The 24,619-nt window shown below is 35.4% G+C and overlaps 1 protein-coding gene across 5 annotated transcripts in view; it reads left to right on the plus strand.

Annotated features, from left to right (window-relative positions):
- The window catches only part of SLC2A9 (solute carrier family 2 member 9), a 126,808-nt gene that overhangs the window by 71,008 nt on the left and 31,181 nt on the right, over window positions 1-24,619 (plus strand). For all 5 annotated transcript variants that reach the window (XM_035324804.1, XM_035324805.1, XM_035324806.1 and 2 more), the window contains 3 exons: window positions 1,833-1,943; window positions 11,961-12,062; window positions 14,314-14,389. In XM_035324804.1, coding sequence (XP_035180695.1) covers window positions 1,833-1,943; window positions 11,961-12,062; window positions 14,314-14,389 — 289 coding nt within the window. The remainder of the gene's footprint in view (window positions 1-1,832; window positions 1,944-11,960; window positions 12,063-14,313; window positions 14,390-24,619) is intronic.

Here is a 24,619-nt window from a genome sequence, read left to right on the forward strand (position 1 = left end):
TTTTCTTTTCTTTTTTCTTTTCCAATCTTGGTAACTTGCAGTATGTGGAAAAATGACATTTTTGTGCTACCTTGTTTCCTTGTAATCTGGATAGGCAGATGAGGAGAGGTGAGTAGGATGTCAGAGTAACAGGTCCCAAAAATTTTGTTAGGGGTCACAAACACTTCAGCGGGAATTGGAGCTGATACTTTGTTTTGTTTCAGTCTGTACTCTGTTTCAGCAAGCCAAAGAAATGTGCAATTAATACCAGCACACATGACACAAAGGCAGACTAGTTCATATAGCAAAGCTTGCTGCTATCACTTACTGTCCCTGCATCTGTTTTGGTGCCAGCTGATGTAGCAGAAGTGGGCATAACATTATTAAGTCAGCTTCTCCTTTTCTGTAAGGTGGTATAGGTGAATTTTCAGTCCTTGGTATTTTATTTTGCTTTTTGTTTTATGTAAGATAATATGGATTTTCTCCTTTGGTCCAGGACAAGCAGCTTTGCTGTAGGCCTACTTAGGAATTTAGAATTACTGGTTTTTAACAAAGCTACCAAGTTAGCACTTTGATGAACAGATGTAGCTTGTGCATAATATGCTGGCGGACAGCAGGGTTTTCCTCTTGTGATAAAAACACTTTCATTCATCAGAAAAGCCTTTTCTTTAGCAGTTCTTGACCTGTTAAGGCTTGTCACATGGACAGCATATGGAAAAAATATCACTGCTGTTTTTATGTTTAGTGTCATCACTATCTCTGCCATGTGTTATCTCTGGCTTTCAATTTTGTTATCAGAGGTAATCAGATATGTGTTACAATTTCAGGGCTTTTTTCTGATAATCAATTGTTTCAATTGTTCTTTATCTCCTCCAGTGAACCTGTTATCTTTTCTCTCTCCAAGTCAGTCTCTCCTTGTTTGCATGGATTTGGCAGCCAATTTTTTTTGCTAGTTCTTTGTTGTAACCCCAAGCACAGCATAAATATTATATGGTTTCCACACTTTATTTGTGATGTAAATGGCTCTATGATACTTACCAGACTGTTTATTTTGAAGTATTACTGCTATATATTCTCTCTCTGGATATGGTCACCACTGGATATAGTTTTATTGACCAAACATGAATGTCCTCCTCTAAGCTGGCAAACTTGTATTTCTGACTGTTAATGACAGGTCCTTCTAGCCTGTGGTTCATTTCATCCTAAAAGCTGTTGTTTACTGTTCACCAAATGACTCTCAATCTAAAGGTATCTTTCCTCTCTGTTGATTATATATAATAGAAGATTATGGTGATATATATATAAATAAAAGATTATGGTGATTAGTTAACTGCAGATGTCCATGTTGCACTGAAGTAAAAGATGAATCTCATAAATTCTGTCCAGAAAAGCAGCAATTTACACGGTGCCTCTCAGTGACTTTTTTTTTTTTTCTGGTCTGCCCTCTGTTGTTATATGCCAGTAAAGAGTTCTGTAATACCACCCAAACTTGTTTTTTTAGGTGGTGTGGCTCAGCCACATTAAACCTTTTTGTATCCTATTGTTCAAAGTGAGTTAAAGTGAATAAAGTGAGTTTCTTTGATTTACTCCTGAAGTGAGTTAAGGCAAATTGAGTTAAAGCTCCTTGTAATTCTGTCTGAGTCTCCAAGCAGAAATGTAACAGTGTTGTGACTAATCCACCTGAAATTTTCACTTTCCCTTCATTTGTCATCCTGGCCAGCCCTCAATCATTTAGTAGTGCTCTGTATTTTAACTAGTCTGGTCTCTGGCAGAAGAGATGCTTGAACTGAATGCTAATAGCTTGTAGCTCAAGCCACAATTATTAATATCTCTTTCTCTTCTCTCTGATATAGATCTGGTACTACACAAACAACATCTTCAGTGAAGCTGGAATCAATCCTGAAACAATTCCATATGTTACTCTAAGCACTGGTGCTGTTGAGACTTTGGCTGCTGTTTTTTCTGTAAGTGCAGTTATAGAAGTCCATTAAAGTGCTTAATATTTAAATGACTGATTTTATTTACTTATACAGGTTGAAAATAAACAAAGTGGTATTTTGAAGATTTAGTGTAGTAACTGAAAATATATATTATTTTTTGCTTTAACCCTAAACCCAGTTGTGCTTTTTATGAATGACGAGGAGGAAGGCTGGAAGAGCAAGGCCCAAAGCACCATAGGTGATAACGCATAAATGACTTTACCTTCTTGAGTGGCTGTTGTAGCAGTTTATCTCAGAGTCTTCCCATGTACTTGCTGGGAAGGAGACAGTGTTACTGGTGAAGGCTTGGGCATAGTACAAAAAGGGGTATTGAGTGTGGACTGCAGAAACTGAAGTATGTCCGTTCAACGTCTTCTAATGACACTTATTCCATAGCAAATTATGAACAGTGCGGGAAATTCTTCAGCCATTTAAAATATGGGAGTAAATGTTTTTCACAAGGCTCAGTGGAAAAGCCAGCACACTACAACAAAATTGTCCCTTGTGTTACTTTCTGCTGTCTCATTCACTGAGGGCAAGCAGGCATTCTTTCATAATACACGAGCTCCTCTGTAGGTAATGTACCTTTACTGTGTGCTGAACATAGACGAGGATGTTACAAAAGGTACAAAAAATTATCCATTCACATTCTTTTTTTTTTCTTTCCCACTTCAAAATTGAGAAGTTGATTAGGAAAAAGTCTAGGTTAAATGAACAATTTTAAACTGGCAGTTTCAGTAGGTGACTGCACCACTGATTGCTAAAGGAAATTCATTTATGTTTGCACTGCAATATATAAGAAACAATGAACAGGTCTTTGGAACAGAAATTTTCAAACAAGCAAATACTCTTTTCATTCCTTGCTAGAACTTTTTTCGTATCTTCATATATTCTATACCAAGTGTATTTGCAAAATACTGGACACAGCAGACAAGCATTTTTAAATGTCAAAAGAATGGCTTCAGCAAAAATACTTTCCAGTGGCAGAGCAACTGCTTATGACCTATAAAATGTTAAACTAAGTCCAGCTATCAAATTTATTTTCTTATAGCCTAGGACATAAGAAATCTAAAAGGTCACAAATATCTTTTTATTTTGATCTTTGTAAATTTCCACTATCTGTTTTTGGATAAACCATCTACTTTTTACTTTTTTTTTCTTTTTTTTTTTCTTTTTTTTTTTTCTTTTTTAATTTGGGAAAATATTTAAATACGGAAATCCCTACCCCTTACAACTTCTTTGCATACTCCAGAAACACTTCTTTCTTACAGTAATTTAAGTGAAGAATACACAACCTTTATGGAAACAGATGAAAATTACACGGATATGATTCCATGATATTAAAGCCATTCTAAAAATAGGGTCTGTCATCTTCAGTTCCTTCTGTGCTATCAGTTTGTGGAGCTTATTCAGAGCACATACATAATGAGATGGTTGTGTCTACCTTGGTTCCTGGTATGTGTGTTAACCTTTTTATGCATGAGAAGAGTATATGTAATATTTTTTTCTGTTCCATCTACTTTCTGTGCCTCTGGAAATGCTGATGTATTAATATAACCACACTCTTTCAGTTCAAGAGAAAAGCCTTAATTTTATTTCAGTAATCATAGATGTTTCATTGCTGCTGTTTAAAGGAACAATATCATGAATTCATTTTTTCAATTGAAAGTTTTACAGCTTCATATTTCTATGAATAAGTTCCTATAAACTTCTTTCATGCATAGAACCAAGGATGGGAAATTTCCCTCCACTTCCAACTTCTTGGCTGCAATTTTTGCTGTTTAAAAAAAAATATAAATATATATATATTTAACAGTGTTAAATATGGAGTTAGATGTGTATGTCTTATCGACATTGCTCAGAGGGAAAAATGGAAGAAGCAGGAGAAAGTGAGGAGACAAATTAATATTCCTTGTATATTTTATTGTGCTTGCCAGCAGAGACTAGACTCTTACTAAAAATTTCCAGGGTTTCAGTAAATACTCCTATCAGTAATGGTTTTATAATATATATATATATATTTTTGGTAAATAGAATAGCTTTTGGAGAGATCCACAATGGAATCATGGACTGTCTCTGATCATTATATGTATGTTAGATGGTCATGTGCAAAGACTCTGAACTTTAGTGGAATAATTGGGGTTCATCCATTGATGAGCTCTGAATAAATGCAAAAAAAAATAGTTGGAATGAAATATTAAATAGACTTCCAACTAGGAGACATGTCACAGAGGGAAGACATCTAGCTTGACACCATGCTTTGAAGCAGGATACAATATAACTAAAATATTCCCTGGTAAATACTTGTTTATTATAAGTCTGTTTTTTAAATTCTACAGACTTAGTTAAACTTTGGTAAGAGTGGTTACTGTGCCTTTTTTGTATTTGTCAGTAATTGAGGTTAGTTTAATTTTGTTGTCCTATTCTTAATGGACAGAAATAACCATTTGCCAGTCTTTCTTCAATGTGGTAATAGGCTGATAGATAGAGACAGAAGGAAATTTGTGAGAAGATTCCCTAAACCACCATAAAATAAAAGGAATCTTACTCAGATTAAGCATCCTGTTTTCATTTTTGCCATCTATGGCACCACATTTGGTCTTTATGTAATGATCATAGAAAGAGACTATCTATGACTACGTAGAGAAGATTATGCCTTTAGCATTTCCCATAAGGTGTTGCATAAGTTTTTACCAATGTGCTTTCCAAAGCCTCTGACAGAGTCAAGCCGTGCAAAGCCTGGAATGAGTTAAAATATAATTCAGTAGTAGAACAAAGAAGAAGATAGGAAATCCTTTGCCATATCACAGAGAAGTCAAGACAACTAGCTTTCTTAAGCATGAATTGAGGGAGGTAATGTTATTCAACTCTGGGATGTCATAAGAAAGGGGCATTCAACTTTTTCTCTGTTTCCTTTAATGTTAATAGGTTTTAACATACAAGAAGGAATTTCTTCCTCAGAAAATAATACATCTTAAGACAAGGGTATCCCAGACACACCAGTAAGCATCCTCATCCCCAACCCATTTCCTCCATTGTATACAAAGGGTAATGCAATTTGTCTTCATTGAAACTTGGTGGCTACACTGGTGTCAGTATAGGAAGAAATACCTTTCAGTAACAGCCAGTTTGTAGTAAGTGAAAAAAAATATGGGTGGCAAATAGTTTCATCTTGAAGATTCTTAGGAAGCCTTGTCGTAACGTGATTTTTAGTAAGAATTGTAATGCAGTCCTGTGTGACATTGTTGCACTAGATCAGAATCAGCCTTCATCTACCCATAATCCCCAATAGTGTGTAAGTACAGGACAATGCAACAATGGGGCAAACTTGGCATTTCCCCCTTTGCTCCCCTAGCTTCTCCTGACCCTGACAATCTGCTGCACAAGTACAAGAATTAGAAGATAATATCTCAGTCTTTAATAACCTTGATGGATTTTTTTCTTTGTATTTGTCTAGTTACTTTTCAATGTTTCAGAACCCACGGCATTCTGAGGCAGTGAATTTCCCAGTGTAACTACATATTTTATGAAAAAGTCCCTCGTGTTGAGATTAGATATATTCAGATACAGTAGGTGTGGGCTGTATGAAGCCATAACAGTGTGGATGCTCAGTTAACTGCAAAACTATCATTAGAGAGGTAGCTATCAACACTTCACTGTCATACAAAGAAATATCTAGTGAGATCTGTCCTGGGTCAATTAGTCCTAAAACTCATTAGTAACACGGGTGAGGTAGTAAACAGCCTTTTATAACCACCTGCTTCATCCAAGCTCACCAAGGCTGAGAAACTCAAAAAATGTTTGCAATAACTATAGAAGATCTAAAAAAAACAGGGCTTGTGGCCTGAAATTGGTGAGTTGAAATTCAGCAATGAAAGGTACAGTGCTGTACTTTGGAAAAAAAAATCATATGCACAAAAACAAAATGTCATGTGGAACTGTGTCAAAAGGCCTGCTGAAGTCAAAATCTATCATGTTTTTCATTTTCTTTTCATCCACTCAGCTTTCTCTGTGACAGTGAAAGAAGTCATGCTGATCTGCACTGAACAAATCTGTTTTGACTGTTCTGATCACCTTAGTATCTTCTAGCTGCTGTCAGACGGTTTGATTGGTTAATAATTTATCTTAGTACTTGGGAGAGGGCAAGAGTCAGACTCTGTCTTCCTTCTCCCCAAGCAATAGAACGTAGGTGCTCTGTCTGCCTAGATCCAGTGCTCTCAGATGCTTTGACTCAAAAGATTTCTGGGATTTTCAATAATCATGATTATGAAAACCTCATTTTTACTAATAAATTCTGAGGTAGAAAAGGCTGATTTGGTGGGAAAAGTGACCTGGCACTGAAGACTGTTAATTTTAGCCAAGAGAAATATTTATGCAGCTCATCATCTAGTAATTTTAAGAAACCATAAATAGTTGCCTCCATGAGCAAACAGTTGGCTTCCAAAATTAACTATCACAGTAATCTGTTTTGCCTACTTAATATTTAAATTTTGTGGAATTTTAGATGATTTACTTTAGTCAGACCCACAAAAGCATTAGTGATTATGTCTAATAATAAAAATTCACATGATGCTATTTTAAAAAAAAAAAGAAAAACCTCAATGATTCATTTAGAATATAAAATGCTGAATTATTTTATATGCAGGGAGTCACTAATTACTCCCTAGTTGCAAGTTCATCCTCATTTCACATCTTCAAAAGTAAATGTGGAATCTTTATGGAGCAAATATGTGAGTGGAAAAATGTTTGGATTTATGCCATTATATTGGAGAACAGGAACCATAAAGAATTAGTAGAAAAGAGAGACTGACCAAGAAACTTCCCAGACCATGGTATTTGCCGACAGCTGGAGTGTAGGCAGATGCATATTCACTGCAGGGTGAATCACAGATTGTGATCCTGTTAATGCATACAAGCTTAATCCAGAAATGGTCAACATAATCATTTTTAGACAAGGAAATTAGTGTTCTTAATGATTTTATTACAGCTGAAATAAATAAATAAATAAATAAAAAGCCTCCTTATGGAAGTCTACCCTCCAATAACACTCCTAAGTCCTGAGGGGTTAGGAACTGCATTTCTTTGGTGCAAATCTTTCTGCAGGATATATTCAGAAATTGATTAATTCTAAAGGCATCTGCTTTCAAGCATTGAAATGTTTTTTGATATATATATATATTTTTTTCAGTTTGTTCAAACTGACCTACATCAGGTCATTCAAATACCATCATTAGAAAATAAATCACCAGCTATGGTAATCTATCATGGACCTAGTCTATCTTTTAGAAATGTGTACTCGGCACGAGACAAAACCTGGCATTTTTAACAAATAAATCATAAACAGAAGGAACTTTGCTTCAAGAATACCTGCATTTTGTTGAAGGGACACAACTTTTGTGTGCTGCCTAAGAGCTGTTCACAGGCACTACTGAGGCAAAGAGAGCAGGCCAGAGCAAATCCCTACATGGGCTGCGTCTTGGTCATGATGGTTCAACAGGAATTGCATATGGAGACCCTGTGCTCTGTGAACGGAAAATCCACTACCAGGTCAAATTGATTAAGGATACTTTACTGCAAAATAGAAACTTATAAAGCTAAGAAAAACTTAGAAAATCCTTTGCTTAATAGTGATCCCTATAATGGTACCTACAGAAGGTGTGAGGTATCATCCCATTGTGGCATTAACACAGATACAGGTAGTGATATAAGAGTCAAGGAAGGCACAGACTGATTTAAGGTTTGTACTTATGTGGTGAAATGCAGTGTTAGGCCACTATAGTCCAATTTAGGGGCTTAAATAAAACACCCTATTTCTTTGTTTTGCAATTGTATGATTCATACAACAAAAAGATATACAGAGCAATAGGAATTAAACCCCATTTGTAACCCCCAGTCTTCTGTTACTCTCCTTTTCCTGGATGCAAGTTACGATGCACCGTATAAATAGACATGACTGCAATGTATATGTGATTATTCATTTTAGCACAGCTATTTAAAATGGCAATAGCACAGAGTTGGCTTGTTGCATTGTCTGAATCTAGACATACGGTCTTGCTTGGATCTGTACCCAAAATACATGAGAAAGAATGTATGGCTACTCTTTACATTAACATATTGATCTGACTTCTGTATAGAGCTGAGAAATGAAAAAAGTCTAATAGGGTTTTCTTAGTATGATTTGGGGCCAGGAAATAAGTAAGGAATAGATATCCCATTTGGGCTGTAGAACTTGCTTACATATTCATTTTTTCCCCAGCTTGTCTGATCTTTTTTAATGCACTCTACTTTCATTATGTCAGCCTCAGCATCAGCAGCTGACTCAAGTGAAAAGATTGACATTTGCTTTTTAAACTTTATTCACAAGTGGTTCCTGCCAGACAAAAGAAAGTTATGTTAACTGTTAACTTAGTTTGCATATTGGTTGCCTTATTATCAGCAAACATTTTTGTTGGGAGAATTTGACTGCAATATTTTTTTACACATTTTCAACAATTTCAGCTGTGTTAATTACCATGACTCTGGGTATAGGTTTCTACAAATGCATGTTTATGATCACACTTACATAAGTATCAGCATACACAATTTGGCAAATAATTCAGTGTGCTATCACAGAAAACAGTTGTAAGATTCTTTTTATGGCTATACTTGAGCATATGCTGAATTTCTTGTTATTTCATTTACTCTACCACATAGTGTATTTTGACTTGTTGCAGGTCTTCAATAGGTAAGTAGAATCATTTTCTACTTCCTATGAGTCAGAAGCATCTTAGTGGGTTTTGCAAGATAACAAGATTTGGATTTGTATAATTAAAACCAAAAATGAACTTGTTGTCTGTTTACAACCTTATATACTTTTTTTTTTTTTTTTTTTTTTTTTTTTAACCAGGGAATCTTCAGGGTTTATCTGAGCATTTGTTTCCATCAAGAAAAGGGGAAGAGAAATTTCAAATACTGATGCATTGTCATAGTTTTGTTAAGAAATCCTCAAAAATAAATTAATTTGGGAATTAAAGTTTAGTTAGAAATACTGTTAACCAATGCAACTTCATGGAATGGCTGCTGAAGCATTTGTGTATTTAAACAAATCAAAAAATCAAAAAATCCTTTTAGCCCTGATGAAAGATGGGCCTTCTGAGAGGCTTGTCTGGTGTGGACTGGCTCCTGTTTGAACAGCTTTGACCTGTTCATGTTCCCTGGATGCTTCTGCTTTGCCTCCTGACTGCCTGCATCACTGCACAGGCCAGTAGCAACGGCACAGAGCCATGGCTTTCCAAATGCTTTTCACTGTAGCGCAGCCTTGTACTTCATGCATGGCCAGGCAGGGACCACGGGTATCATTTTTGCACTTGGCTTTTCCTGAGATTGACTCAGTGTAGAATCCCGTTTCAGCAGAGACTCATTTGAATCTGTGCCATAGGCAGATGTTTGGGTGTTTTGTTTGGTTTGAATTGGTGATGCAAGAGGTGGGCCATGCATTTGAACAAATTAGAGGTGTCTTTAGCTTTAAACTGGAAATAGGTTGTTTCTCCCTATAACTGGGAAAGTTAATCATGTCTAATGGAGAAGCCTTCATAGTCAGTATTCTGTAGATTTTGTAGAGTTGTTAGTGTGATTTACTTAGGATTAACTTTGAAAATGATTATACAATTTCCAGCAATTTGGGTACATCAGTTTCTTTGTGAATAAGTACAAAATTGCTGTTTACTTTCTCCAGCGAACAAAGTCAGTCCATTCTATAAATCACAAGAAATGCCACCAGGAATTATAGTTGCAAATTCTTTAGGGCAGAAACTGCAGGGAACACCCATAAGTTGAAGCATTCAAGTTCCTCAGTGCTGCTGTATTAAATAAATAACAATGACTCTGTAGGACGATGAAAGATTAGGAAACCTGACATCATCTCATGGAAAAGAACTGTTTCATGTGGATTTGTTCTGTTTGTGATAAATGTTGTCTTCCCCACTCATCTCTGGATAAGATAGAATTTATATATATTAGGAACTATTATTCTCTTCTGTAAAAAGCATATGGAGCTTGCAGATCTGCTGTAACTGTGCCTGTGCTTTGCTGCTCTCAATTAAAACTGGGAGTTCCTCACCAACCTACCTAGATTTCTAGATATGTCCAGACTGCTTATTCTCAATGTATGTAGGCACAAGTGTATGTACGTATCTCCTTGGAGTCCTCTCTTACTGGGGTTTGCTTTACCTTGAGGTTGAGAGCCGGAAACTGTCTAGCACTTTTTTCCACATTTTGCTCTCTATATGAACCATTTTTCCTCTGAGAGAAACATTCATTCTTCATGCCTTTTTAATACAAAACCCCACCAGCTGGTGTAATACTAAGATTGTTTAATCACAACCACCAATCTGTAACTGAAAAAGTAAGGGAAAGTCAAATTGAGGTTTGTCAAATTACATGTGCAGCATCCACTGCTGAAAACACTGCAGAAGTCTCCATCTTCTAATGGACCCATTGGATAAATTTACATCCTTCATAGTTATAAAAAAAATGTCTCCTGGTTAAGTTTATGTGTGGCCACATGTATTTGCAAGATTAATTCATTAATCAATGTTCAAAATATTTGGCATCTTGTAGGGTTTTGACAGCACAGCAGCTGCAGTTTTAGCACATTTGGACTCCATGAGTGCAATGTGAAACCTTAATAACATCAGAGCGGGTCTATTTTAAACACTGCTCTGAAATAAATTATATTATGGAATCTGTGGTAACTGTCAAAATGAGTATATTTCCTCATTTAAAGAAATAAGGAATGCTAAAGCTAGCTGCAGAGCTGCTAGCTGTGTTCTGCCATCTCATGGTACTCTCTGGTGTGGAAGTCCACCTCTTCAGGGTGATGGAGATGGCATGTTTTGAAGCCTTTTCTAAAAACTGCTGGTAAAACTGACATTGTGGGAGAAGTGCTTACACACGCGACATTTCCTCCTTGAACAACTGTGTGCTTTCCTGTAACACATTTCTTCTAGATGCTCACAGTGGAAGTGTATGTTGTCTCCAAAAATTAAGGGTATTGCTCCAGATTTCATTTTATTTGCTCATTTAATCTTTTGCTTGAGGGATGTCTGAAAGAGGGATTTCAGTCTCTAGCAAATAACTGTGTGACAAACAGTCATATGATTCTGACTTTAAGTTATTCAAAATGATACATTTCGGGATTCATAAATTGTTTTATCCTTCTCATAACAACGCCAATTATAATTGGTAACTATGGTAGTTGTCAATGTGAATAGTGTATCAGAAAATATTGTGATCTAAAATAGATATTAGCTTATTTTAATGAGTCTGACTAGCAAAGAAAATTTAGTTTCATGTTGCAGCTTTTCAGGAATCTTTTCACTGTGTTCTTTTCTAACAGAAAAGTATTCAGATTTTCTGACTGTTAACAATGTTGTGTTATCTTAAGGTGTTAAATATAAATTCAAATTGTGCATGAATACACAGGTATCTGTTCTATAATCCCTTGTCCTAGTGAGGTTTTCTGATGGATGGATTTAATTTATATGGCTATTCAAGTGAAATCTAAATGATGACTAAATGTTGTTGTTTTTTTTCTGAATTCAGGCAAAACAGAAATTAAAAACAATTTGAAGATTAATAAAAAAATACTTAATCTAAGCTAACAAGTTTTTTTGCTTAAATCTTAAACCATTCAAGTTTATGTTGAAAGAGATGTTGAATGAGCTGTTGAAATTAAGAAATAGTTGAAATGCAAAAGCTAGGAAGTAATTTTTTTCAAAATACTGACATTTAAAAATTGTATATTTTAAGAATATTGTTATAGGAATTTGGTGCAAATTTGTAAGCAGTTAAATCAATGTAGAATTGTGTAAACATAATTGTGTAAACTTAATTGTGAGGACAATTATAAACATAGCATAGCTGGATATGTAGTTCAAAATCAACTAAGTCATATTTATTTTTGGTCTTTATAATTACCAAAATAGCATATTACATTGTCTGATGCCAATTTTTGTTTTTCAGGGCTTAGTTATTGAGCGGCTCGGACGCAGGCCTCTTCTCATTGGAGGTTTTGGGTTGATGATTGTCTTCTTTGCAATTCTTACCGTGTCTCTGACTTTACAGGTAACAGTACAGTCATTAGATATTTTTGTTCTCTGTTTTGTCTATTTTAAACACCTGATACTTGATACCTGTTTGTCTCAGTGTTCCTCTATAAGCCAATCCTTTTAATTGGTTTGATGTAAGGATTCAAAGGTCTTTCTTTTGCTTGTTTATAAATCTGGTGTTTTCAAAGTACTGCAGTTAACTGTAGCAGGTTTTGCATTAAGAAACCATATGGACTTTGGAACATTCATCTCTCATCAAATGAAAGACCCAGGCATATCATGAACTATCATGAAGACAGTTTTACCCATAGTTGGGAAATGTTATATTCTATGTTTTTATCCTTGCTTGTGAGGCTTGCTTCTTTCATACTATTTCATCATTATACTTAGGCTTGGATAAGTATCCATGTTTATTCTTCTATCAAGTCACATATTTTTATTAAAAATATAAAGACTTAGCCTTTGCAGAACATCTGCTCTTAAGTTTTCAGATGTTATTAGCAGTTAGTTCTCCAACTCTTTCAAATGGTCAAAGGATAATCATTAAAACTATCTAAATACTGAGCCTAAATCAGTTTTCCTTGTTTAGCTTCCATTTTCATAGTCATGTGGTTTCTTTCAATTTTTGAGGGTCTTTAGGATGTAAACCTGACAGTTTGGAATAGCATGGTTTTGGGTGATCTTTCAGCAAGCTGTTTTTTCTGCTGTCGTTGATTTCCACCTTTTTCCATTGATCTGACTTCCAAATCATACTTCTTGGTTGAAGAATCTGTTTTGATGAGCAGGTGCATTCAACACCATTGCAAAGTTTTATTTGAGTTACCTGTATGTGTAACACAATAAAGCTTTACTTCACGTACCTGTCATGACAGCTATAAGACAGCTCTCCAGAAGAGAGCTGTTAATGCAAGTTTTGTAAGCTGAGTGAAAGGTGTTCTTCCAGAACTTTTAAAACAAAGTTTGATACATGAGGACATTCAGCTATTGGAAATCTCTGAAGTTAGAGTGCCTTTCTGTTTTACTTCTTTTCAGAAGTGTCTCAATATCTTAAATACTAGATGGTACAAATAGGCTTGATCTCAGGGCAGTTTGTATCTACACTGTATTTGCACATTCCCTCTCTCAGTGCCTTTAGAGTCTTTGGATGTGAGTTCACTACAAGTCCCACAACAGATGGGAACTCCAGAATGTGTAATTTTGGTAGGTTTACAAATCACTTGCTTGCTGTTAATGCCTAGAAGACCATGCAGAAATGTTTTCTGCATTATAGACAGACTATAAGAAAATGAGGGTCATTATTTAGTACTGAAATAAATAATCACTTATTTTAGTAAGTGTATTTTACAGTGCCACTTAGGGTGATATTACAGTTATATGTATATTGATCAAATTTGCAAAAATAGTAAAATTCTAATAAAAGCAGTATTCAAACTTTGCTGATGGAAAAAAAAAAAATAAGGAGAGAAAGAAAAGGGAATCCCTGAGTTTTTCCTTATCTAATAGTGTTCTTATCAAGCATTCATGTAGATAGTAAAGAAAGAGTGTCCTGAAAACTCAGTAGAAATCATGCAGAGTATTTCATGTTCTTATCATTTAGAGGTATGAATTGAGAGAAATCTACTTTGAAATAAAATAAAAAGATTGCCTTGAGAGGAAAATAGGTGATTCCATTTTCAAGTCCACTAAAGAACCATTTATATCTTGTTCGCTTTTCCCAGTAGCTGTTGCTTGCACACGTGACCTTCCTTGTCTGCAAAATAAGGTTATGGCTAAAAATGCCTAGACTGTGGTTTTCATGTGCTATGTGAAGTTTCAGATATAGCTGTCCTACCCAAAGGCAGCCTTCCATATCTGGACTTCTGCCCAGCCTTTAGCTGGAGAACTTAGAAGCTCTATGGATCATTATATCTGCTCTTTAAACATGCTTGAAATATCTGAGGAGGATGGAGGTGCAGAATCTGTGCAACAGAAAGAAAAACTCTTTTCCAGATTTGCTTGAACTTTAACACAAGAAGTTGTAGACCTTTAGAGTTGTGACTTCTGTGGTGCAGGAGATTGGCTAGTATTTCTCTACATGGATACCATAGAGAACAAGACCTTCTATCCAAATAATCTAATAAAATCCTACAGAAATGTTGTGATTTTCTAAAGTACTCCTAAACTAAATTCTGAAATAGAGAATGAATTGTGGAAAAACTATTATTTCTGATTTTTTAATACTGGAGATAAGTACAATACACTTAACATGATGTCTTTTTTCTACCCAGAATAATGTGCATTGGCTTCCTTACCTCAGTATATTTTGCATTCTTGCAATCATTGCATCATTCTGCATTGGACCAGGTATGTCTATTTTTCATGTTTCTTTGTACATCAAAGCCCAGCTATTCTTGCACTGATAGTAATGTTTACAAGTTGCTTGTTAGTAATATCACTTTATCCTTGTCTGAAGACCTCAAGGGGTGTAAGACAAGGAAGGTAATAGCAGCACACAGTGATAGCCACATACGTAATAGAAACCCAAGCACACACACATTCCTGCTGAACTGTCAGAACTAGTGCCTAAACTGCAATCAGTACCAAATTAAAATGTTGGCAATTATTGTAGGATTGCTTCTGGTTTTGTTTTGTTTTGTTTTGTTTTGTTTTGTTTGTTTGTTTGTTTGTTTCTTAAATATATACAGAAAGAGTCTAGCTAGTAGCTAGGTGTTCCTTTTCAATACTTATGTTAATAGGTTAATGCCAGCAGTACACTGGGAGACCAGCGGAGGGACAGGAGAGGGGCAATTGTGTGTGGCTTCTCTCTTCTCTTCCTTTCCAAAGGCTGTATTGTGCAAGATAATTTCACAGAATCACAGAATCTTCTAGGTTGGAAGAGACCTCCAAGATCATCTAGTCCAACCTCTGACCTAACACTAACAAGTCCTCCACTCAACCATATCACTAAGCTAAGCTCTACATCTAAACGTCTTTTAAAGACCTCCAGGGATAGTGACTCAACCACTTTCCTGTGCAGCCTATTCCAATGCCTAACAACCCTTTCAGTAAAGAAGCTCTTCCTAATATCCAGCCTAAACCTCTCCTGGCATAACTTTAGCCCATTCCCCCTCATCCTGTCACCAGGCATGTGGAAGAATAGACCAACCCCCACTACAGCCTCTTTTAAGGTACCTGAGGAGTGCGATAAGGTCGCCCTCAAGCCTTCTCTTTTCCAGACTGAACAATCCCAACTCCCTCAGCTGCTCCTCATAAGACTTGTTCTCCAGACCCCTCACCAGCCTTGTTGCCCTTCTCTGGACTCGCTCAAGCACCTTGATGTCTTTCTTGTAGATGATGGAAAAGGTAGATATCCTTGTGGAGCTGCTGCTTCTTTGGCAATTCCCTAGTGACTGCATCAGTTGCAATTCTGGTACCCTTAGGTAACTGGTTTTATATGTTGTAATGAGTTTATCAGAGCTATTTCCACAGCCAAATTTGATATCATAAAGGAAGTGGATAAAATTTTATAGACAATCCAGTCTTCCCAGGCAATAATACTGGTATTCCACTTTCTTTAACAAACAACTTGTTTAATAAACAAATAAATAAAAAGTAATAAAGCCAGACCTTTCTCAGAAGTCTAGAATGAAAGGACAATAGCAACAATCACAAGTCACAAAAAATGTGAGGGCATTTATGACTGGATAGAAGAGAAAAAAGTTTACACTGAGAGTGGTCAAGCACTGGGAGCTACTGCTTAGACAAGCTGTGAAATTTCTATACTTGGAGCTACTCAAAACTCAACCAGAAAAGTTCATGAGCAACTGGCCCTGCTTTGACCAGGGGCTGAATTCCAGATGTCCCTTCTAACCTAATTTATACTGTGATTCTGAATGTATGTCTTTGGAAAATATGTGTGTTTTATTATTATTATTATTATATATTTTTGGTCTTGCATAATACTCATAATTCTTGCCCAAGTGTTCAGATAGTCAGAATTGGATCCTGCAGCTATGGATCCAATGTTTCATTAACATGTTTCATTAACATGTTAATGAAATGTTAACATAACATTTCATTATGTTAACATAATGAAATGTTAACAAAAATATTTTGCAGATAGATAAAGAGGAATTTAATACAAATTCAATTCACACACAATAAGATGTCAAAACAGTGCTTAAATTTTCAAATATTCTTTTACAAATTCTTTTCCACAATAGGGGAAATTCACCTGTTTTTAATAACAGTTTATTCACATTTCCTGCTGTAAACCTGAAAGAAATACTTCTGTTCCCCTAAGCTCTTTTTTTTTTTTTAATGCACAATTTTTTGCCTCTTTTTCCTTATAAAAGTGTGTGACATTAAACATTAATCAACTATTTGTAAATCTTCACCACTGAAGTGATTGTAGCTTATTTGGGAAAAAAAGGGTTGATGATGTTTTGTGTGATTCTAATGAAACATGCCTGTAATACTGTGTATTCCCTTTTGGAAAAGCTGAGGAAAAAATATGCTGCTTTAGAGGAAAAAGTGGAGAAGACATTTTTCTGTTTCTTCTGCAAAAACAGTTTGCCACTAATCTCTGTGGTTATTCCTTTGCATATGGCAGCTGATTGGAAGATGGAAGGTGTCAGTCAGGCTTGACTAGGAACACATAGCCTCCCTGTTCTTGATCAATAATGCATCTAATGTTGGACTGTAGTTGGCTTATTAAGACTGTTGCCCTTTCTTGCCTCCAGCTCTTCTTGCAAGGCAAATAGTGTAAGGAATCTTGCAATCCTCTTGTCCTTCTGTAAGGAAAAATCTCAGGTTCAGCTAAGTCTCTAGTATTACTGGTATGTGTTTTTTTAGACTGAAGTTTTTTAAAAGGGTTTTCTAGTGCTGTTTTGGTACCTAATTAAAGTTAAATGTTGACTTGAAAGTTCTCAAGAACTTCCCTTCAATTGTTTTAAGTAGCTTAAATAATTTAAGTGCAGCTAGTTACAGCATCTTTCTTTGTTTCTTCCAGAAAAATCTTTTGAAGTGAGTTGTAATTTGTTACATGTTGCAAACAAGTTCCACCAATGTTTAGAACCTGCAGAGCAATATATTCTTGTGCATTGTATTTTCAGCATGTTAAATTAATTCTCTACATTTCTCCTTTACCTCAATATTTATCTGAATAGATTCCATATGCCTTCACTTTCCACTGTCTTTGGAACAAAGTGTCTGTAGATGTATGCAAGACTGACAGTTTTTTTTTTATATTACTTGTTTTCTCCAGAATTTTTTAAAAGTTATGTCTTATGTGTTTTTCACCGTGTTTATCATTTTCAAAGCCAAAGAACATTGTAATGTACCAGTAGCTACATAGTTGGCTTCTCCACCTCTTTATACCCGACAGTAGTATGAATATCTTGATACTATTGAATATTGCTTTGCTTTTTATAAAAAAATTGGTAATTGACACTTCAGTGGCTGAGAAGAAATTATGAAGAATCTCATCTTAGCTCCTCTGCAATTCAACAGCAGATATTTAGTTGACTTTTAATGGGGCCAGATTTATATTCAGTGAAACTTCTCTGAGAGCGAGTATCTCTGTTTTGTTTAGTGGGGCATTGGAGCTCTGAACTACTTTCCTACCTCTCAGCTGGGAGCATTTCTCTTTCAGAATATGAAAGCAATTTCAATTATTGACCATGTTTTAAGATGGATGAATGAGTCTTCTGATGCTGTTTAATCACAAAAGAAACTATCAGTGCAGAAGAAAAGAAGGCCAAGTAGGGCAGCTGCATTTCTTTTTGTGCAAGCAATGATATTTAGGTTCCAAAACTGGAACCAAGCTATTGTACTGATCTGCCAAGGTAGGTTGGGCCAACCCCAGCTGCCCCAATTTTTGAAGCAGAGAACACCTTAGAGAAGCTGTGCCTATTTAGTAGTAGTGGCTACAAGAGGACTTGGACCTTAGGATAACTTCATGGAAGATTCAAGTTACTTGGCAAATCTCAGAATTTGCTGGGTTTCTTAGTGTGAAATATTACTTTGTATTGCTATTCTATGAACTAAAATTTAGTTGAATAACTAATCAAACTATTATAAAACTTAGTAATTAAAAAAAATACAAAAATACTGCTGCAGATGTAAGATTGCAACTGTGTGTGAGGAATAAGAGATGAATTCTATGGAATTACTTATCCTTACGTTTCCTTAAATAAATAAAATGCAATTCACTGAACATTTCAAGATAGATAAGAATTATTCCATAACTGAAAAAAATTTCAGTGTTTCCCTCAAGCAAGTCAAGTATGGCACTACAGTCAAAACAGTAATCTTTTGAGTAAAATAAATACAAGAATGAAAAGATTATTCTGAGATTCCAACATAAAGTTTCAAGTCCAATGGATTTCTACATTTTTTTTCCAGTTTCAAGGATGTCATTCTGCAGCTGGTACTGCAGCTGCATTACCATCATTATCATTATACCTTCTCCCATTGTAGCCTGCACAGGTAGTACTTACTGATCAGTGACCATCTACATGTATTTATTTCTGTCCCAGGGTGCAAGACATTGCAATATGTTTCAGTTATTAGTTAACTCACATACAGTTACATACCACATTTCATTTGTTCATTTTGCATAAAAGGACAGGACCTAATTAATTCATGGTAGAACAAAGAAAGCAATGAATTGCCTGGGTTAAATCTTCTCTTTCTGAAAGACCTCTGTTAAATGAGTAGAGGCGGGCTTATAGAAAGAAGATCATTACCCACAAGCTGTATACTAATTAACTGATCTGGAAAGACAGAGAAATGAACCTCATCATATTTTTGTGTAACAAAGTTAAGATCCAGTTCAGCCAGGTTTCAGAAACTTGAGCATTAGTGACAACCTGTAATGCTTCTTTGAAACATTTTGACAGCGTGCCTAATGAGTTCACTGGAACTCTTTATGTGATCTTAGTTTCAAACTTTGTAAAATTTAAGTAAGGGTTGAATCATGCATCTCTTATTTATGGAATAAAACTATTAGTGTTGGCTTCTGTGGAACAAATTCTGTCTGAACAAAAATGACTCATTCTGAGTTCTAAATTACTACACAAAGATCAAAACTGAGTAGTGTGTACTACTTTTATTCTAGAGCTCTGCAGTCCAATGGAAATCTGTATTTCTGAATCTTTGTAGACACGGCAAATAATGCTCACTAGCAATTATCAGATGACTTAAAATCTCGACTTTGTTTTGTTCAAAAATATACTGTGACAGTTGCTATAGTAAAGAACTCTATTTATGACAGAAATGATGGTCATACGATACGTGTACTAAGGAAAAAAGTTATTTCTCAGGGAAGTGTCATGGTAAACAAAAACATCACTTACTATAATTGGAAAGTCACTAATGAAAATTAACCTTAACTTTCATTTCTTTCTACTGTTGGGGTCTTAGTAAGAGGAAGTAAGTAAACAAGAATCCATTTCTGAACAGATCTCCAAAGCAGTGGCTGTTAGAGAATGTCTAAAGAAAAGTATGAACAAGGCAAGTATGTAAGACACTTTTCCAGGAGTGCAAAAAATTTCAGCTTAATGTATTCCTGAGAATAGTTTCTAAGATTTTCATAGTCTTGCATGAATTTGTTCATTCTCTGTCTGAAACTGTGCAAAATTTTAGCATCTGCAGCATCCTTTGCAAAGAAATCTGCATGTCTACCACCTGCTTTGGCTTTGTGATGCCTTCTATGACTTTCATTGGAAGAAATTAAATAGTTGATCCCCTTCCTCCCTCTTCAGGTTTCTTGTGATCCTGTAGACTTTTACCTTATCACATTTTCTAGGCTGAATGGCTATTTCTTATTGCTTTCTTCTCAGAGATATTTTATGACACCCCTTTAGCAGGAAAGTTTCACACTTAAATATCTGGTACTTGGAAGAATTATTCCATCTGAGAATAGTAAATAATTTGGACAATTGAGCTCATAAAATACTCCTAGAACTTTCTAGATAATGAATACAGTATTTGCTCTCTTGCTAGACCGTCTGATACTTGCTTGATAGCTTATATATTGTGTGGCCTCCCACTTTCAGAATAGCATATGGATGAGTACCATCTGCTCTTTACAGCTAGAATCAGCTGTTACTATGTATTTTTTTTTCTATTCGTTTCATTTTTCCAAACTGAGATTTTCAGCTTGCAGATGTTTTTCAGGCATATTGCTAAGCACTGAAATAATAATGTTAACAACAGGTATGTTCATGCATGTGAGTGATTTAGTACCTCATTGTTTTTATCAAAGGACAAAAGAGCAGAAATAAATCTTTCATGTATGTACCAAAAAATTAAAGTGGACCTTATGTTCAGAGTAGACAATCTGTGATATGAAAGAGAAAAATACCCTTCAAAAATTACTCAGTTCTATCAGTTAGGGAATCATGCTGTTCCAGACATTCGGTTCATTGTGATTACTTGTTTGTACATATATATACATATATTATACACAAGTGAAGGTATTTGGTTGCAAAGAAACATACCACTTTCCAGTGTTATCTCGATTATGTGAACAAGTTAGTAAATATTTTTACAGCTTTCACCTCAAAATGTGAAAGCTGTATGGAAATGTCACATGGTCATTTACATGGTCACATATTTGACCTGAAATAAATATATAGTATGTTTCAACTGAGGAAGTGTCAACCAATATAGAGTAAACAGAAAGGACAGATGAGTTTGTTTCTCAACGAACTTGTGAGACAACGAGAAAACATAACCAACCAAACAAACAAACAAAAAAGAGAGAGAAATACAGAAAACAAATCAAAGAATAAATTTAATAAGAGAACAGTTTCAATATCTCCAAAAAGCATTTGTGCTGTTTTTCAGCTTCATAGCAAATGTATTGATTTGGAATGCCTTGACTGACTGAGCAAATACTGTGCAACTCATTGGAAATGTAGTTAGTGGGCTTAGGGACATGTAAAATGTCTTCCTTCTTTGACTTTGTCTTAGAAGGATACTTTTTAAAGATGAAAAAAAGCTAAAACCAGCTATAGCTATTCCCACTTTCTCAATTAATTCCATATAGCTCCTTCTTCATGGACACAGAATACTACCATGTTGAACTATGCCTGCAGAATCTATGCCTGTTTCAGGAAAACCACAGTGAAATTTGACTTAAACAGGCAAAGCATAGCTTATTTTTATCTGTTTGCTTGAATTCCCTGTCTACCCATTGTGCCTTTGCAGCAGTTGCTGTGCAAGCAAATGATTTTTTATTTTGCTGGGTGAACTGAAAAATATCTATATGTATGTGTGTGTATTAAGGAATTTGACGTAGTTTTACAAAGCTGTTAGAAATTGAGTCTTTATCTACTAGACAGTTAAAAACAACAACAACAAAAACAACAAATAAACAAATAACAATAAACCAATTGACCCAAGATGTGTCCAATCCATCCAGAGACAGTTTTCTTCAGAGGTGTAACACCACCTGTCAGGGAGGCTGTATTATATGCTGGGATATGGGGTTTTCACTCTGTTTTTGAAGCTGTTCCAATTTCTTTAAAACACTTAAATATTCATTCTCTGAACCAGAAAATGACTCTTCTGCCATGTGTCAAGAGATTCACCCCAGATGGTGGGACATGTGGGGAAAAAGAAAACCAACTGTAATTGGGGATTACAGCAATGTTGGCATGGATTTACAGATAACTTTCCCAATGGAAATAAACATGACAAAAAAATACAGCAAGACCTTGAATCTTTGGGAACTTGGCATAAAGCAATTCAATGTGTTGTCTATGTATTAAGAGATTTATTAATATTTCTTCTTTAGAAGACCATTGTGTTTACATGTTCACATCCTTCGATTCCAGTTTTGATAAATGGAAGAAGTAGTGCTGCAGCTGGGGAGGTTATTTATGAGGTCTGTCTTTAAAACAACTAAATGAAGGGTAGCAAGTAGACTGTTTTAAGAATATTCCTAACTTTAATGGAGTCCTTCCTTTATCACCTTCTTTCAGAAACTGAAAAAGTATTATATATTTCAAATCAAGCCTTTGCAAATTCAGTGACACTGAAAACAGTAAATTTGAGTACTGGACATATTTTACCATTGGCAATTAGTACAAATAACCCAAGGCCTTATTGTTTTAGCAAGACCTGTAAAAGGTGTTTGTGTTGCCCTTCCTTTGACCACTCTAGTTCAGAAGGAGGTCAGCCACGTATGCACAGGCAGGTGTGTGGTAACATTCCTTCCTACATGGGACTTTCCCCAAGTGTTACCTGGAGCACTCTCAAAGAAAAAATAAAAAATAAATTAAAAACAAACAAACAAAACAAAACAAAACAAACAAACAACAACTTTTATTATCCAAGCAGTAACAGTAGGGAAAGTTTCAGAAATCTGAAAAGTTGTTTTTATATCTATTGCCTGACAAGTCAAGCCATTTTTGTGTGGGGAACTTGTGTTATTTTGGTGGCACTTGAAGTCTGAGATTAGTGATATGGCTGAAGACTCAATCATTCTCATTTCTTGCAATAGTTGATGTGTATGTTCAGGCAGCTGGAATGTAAGAGACTTTGAAAATAAGGACCATAGTGAGGATTTAAGGATGTCTGAAAATGTTAGTTAAGGGAGCATATAAGAATGGTATCTATAAGTATCACATGGAAAGCTTTCCTATAGCTATTTCCATTTTATCTATAATTCATTTGAAAGACAGTTTTATGTTACCACGCTATATGCACATTCTTTTACATCTTTTCTTAGAGTCCTAACATATTGCCATGTATCATCTCTCTGTATTCTAATGTGAAAAATATGCACTATATTGTCATGTGCCACACATCATCATTTGTGTGATGAAGACAGAGTTAGAGCAAAGAAGTGCTCTTGGAGCAGTTTGCACAGGAAGGCTGCAATGGAAGGCTTCTGTGAAGGTGAAGTTTTATATGAAAAGATACTGAATAACTTCATAGTGTTTAACAAAACAGAAGATTGACAGTACGTTTTCTGTTTCTAAATACATGAGCAAAAGGCAGAACAACACTGAGAAGGGAGAATAAGCTGAAGGCAAACATTACTGCGGAAAATAACAATAAATCCCAAAACTAGGTGTGAGCTAGCCATGAAAAAAAAAATCAGGTAGAAACTGTAAGAAAACTTCTAACCACTGCAGGAGCTGAGTTCTGTTTCAGCTGCACAGTAGAAACAGCAAAAGGGGAAAATAAATAGCAAAAGGAGAAACTAAATAAACAAGCTTTATAAATTTATAAAGCAACTGTATGAAATACTGCCTGAAACCACTGAGTATGGGATTTGACCCGGATTTAATCTGATCCTGTGTTCCCTTATGTCCAAGCCTAAGTTCTTACTCTACCTCCAAGTAGATCCTCTGTATAAAATCTGTCCTTGCTTCCATTTGTCAAAAAGCCATTGTGCCTACAAAGATAAAGATGTTCTTAGAGAGGATTTTCTAGCTGGTCATTATGTAGAGCATGTAGCCCATGACTTACATCAGCATCTGTTTTTTGTTTGTTTTTGTTTTTAATTCAGTGGAGCTTCAGTGAGAAGAGAACAGGAGTATGTATTTACTCCTTACACAGTATTTTCAGGGCATCTGTCTTATGTTGTGTAACATCTTCAGAGTGGTTATTCTGGCCCAAAATCCCATAGGTATTTCCATAGGTTAGTAACACTCCCCTTCAGAAGAAATACTGACATTAATGGTGTTTGTGTGAGGTTGAATTCAGTGTGAATAGTATCAGAGGTGAATCATTGTGATTTTCATTCAATTTCTTCTTATAAAATAAGTTCCTGTTCAGTATGCATCAGGATGGCAAAATCAGATGAGTAGTAGGTTTCCAGAGAAACATGATGAGAGACACGGTCTCATCACAGAAAAGTGAAATCACTAAAATTCACTCTTTGATGGAATTTGAAAAAAAAAAAAATAGTAATTTTATGCTTGCGGGATCTTCATTTTCCAGCTCTTGCTTTTAATAGATTGCACTTTCATGCACAGCTAAGAACCATTATCAGGCCAGACAATTTCAGAAAAAATATTTCACTTAGTTTTCGTCTCTGTTTTGAGAGTTTTGTCTTGTATCTGAGTTTTATAGTACGTACTTGTCATGGTTTATTGAATGTGAGTGAAGTTTTTCCTAGTACAGCTCAATATAGACACAGTGAAAACATGATAATGGTATATTCAGCATGTGTTAAATTGACATTATAAAGTAAACAAAAGAAAACTCAGAGGAAATAATTTCTGTGCCCTGAGGTGTATCAAAGATATTTTGGTATTTAAAGTTTAAATCTGTCTGTGCTCTTATTCTGAATGCCAGTGTACAGCTATATTGACAGCAGAGCAGCTCGGATAAAAGGGTCACTTTGAAAGTCATGAGGTTTGTTCAATCTGAAATGTCATCAGAGAAGAAAAAAAAAATCTTATCTTGGATGTGAAACACAAACAAAGGTGTGATAGCACACATGTAGACATAAAAGTACTGAAATGAAAGGCAGTGTCAGTATTATCACCTGAAATAGGCATTTAGAGCTTATTTGTGTGATGCTTTAACTTCTCCACTTAGAGGGGGGATGTAAGAATTTCTAATGCTCAT

Source organism: Oxyura jamaicensis, chromosome 4, assembly GCF_011077185.1.
Source record: "Oxyura jamaicensis isolate SHBP4307 breed ruddy duck chromosome 4, BPBGC_Ojam_1.0, whole genome shotgun sequence".
Taxonomy (NCBI): Eukaryota; Metazoa; Chordata; class Aves; order Anseriformes; family Anatidae; genus Oxyura; species Oxyura jamaicensis.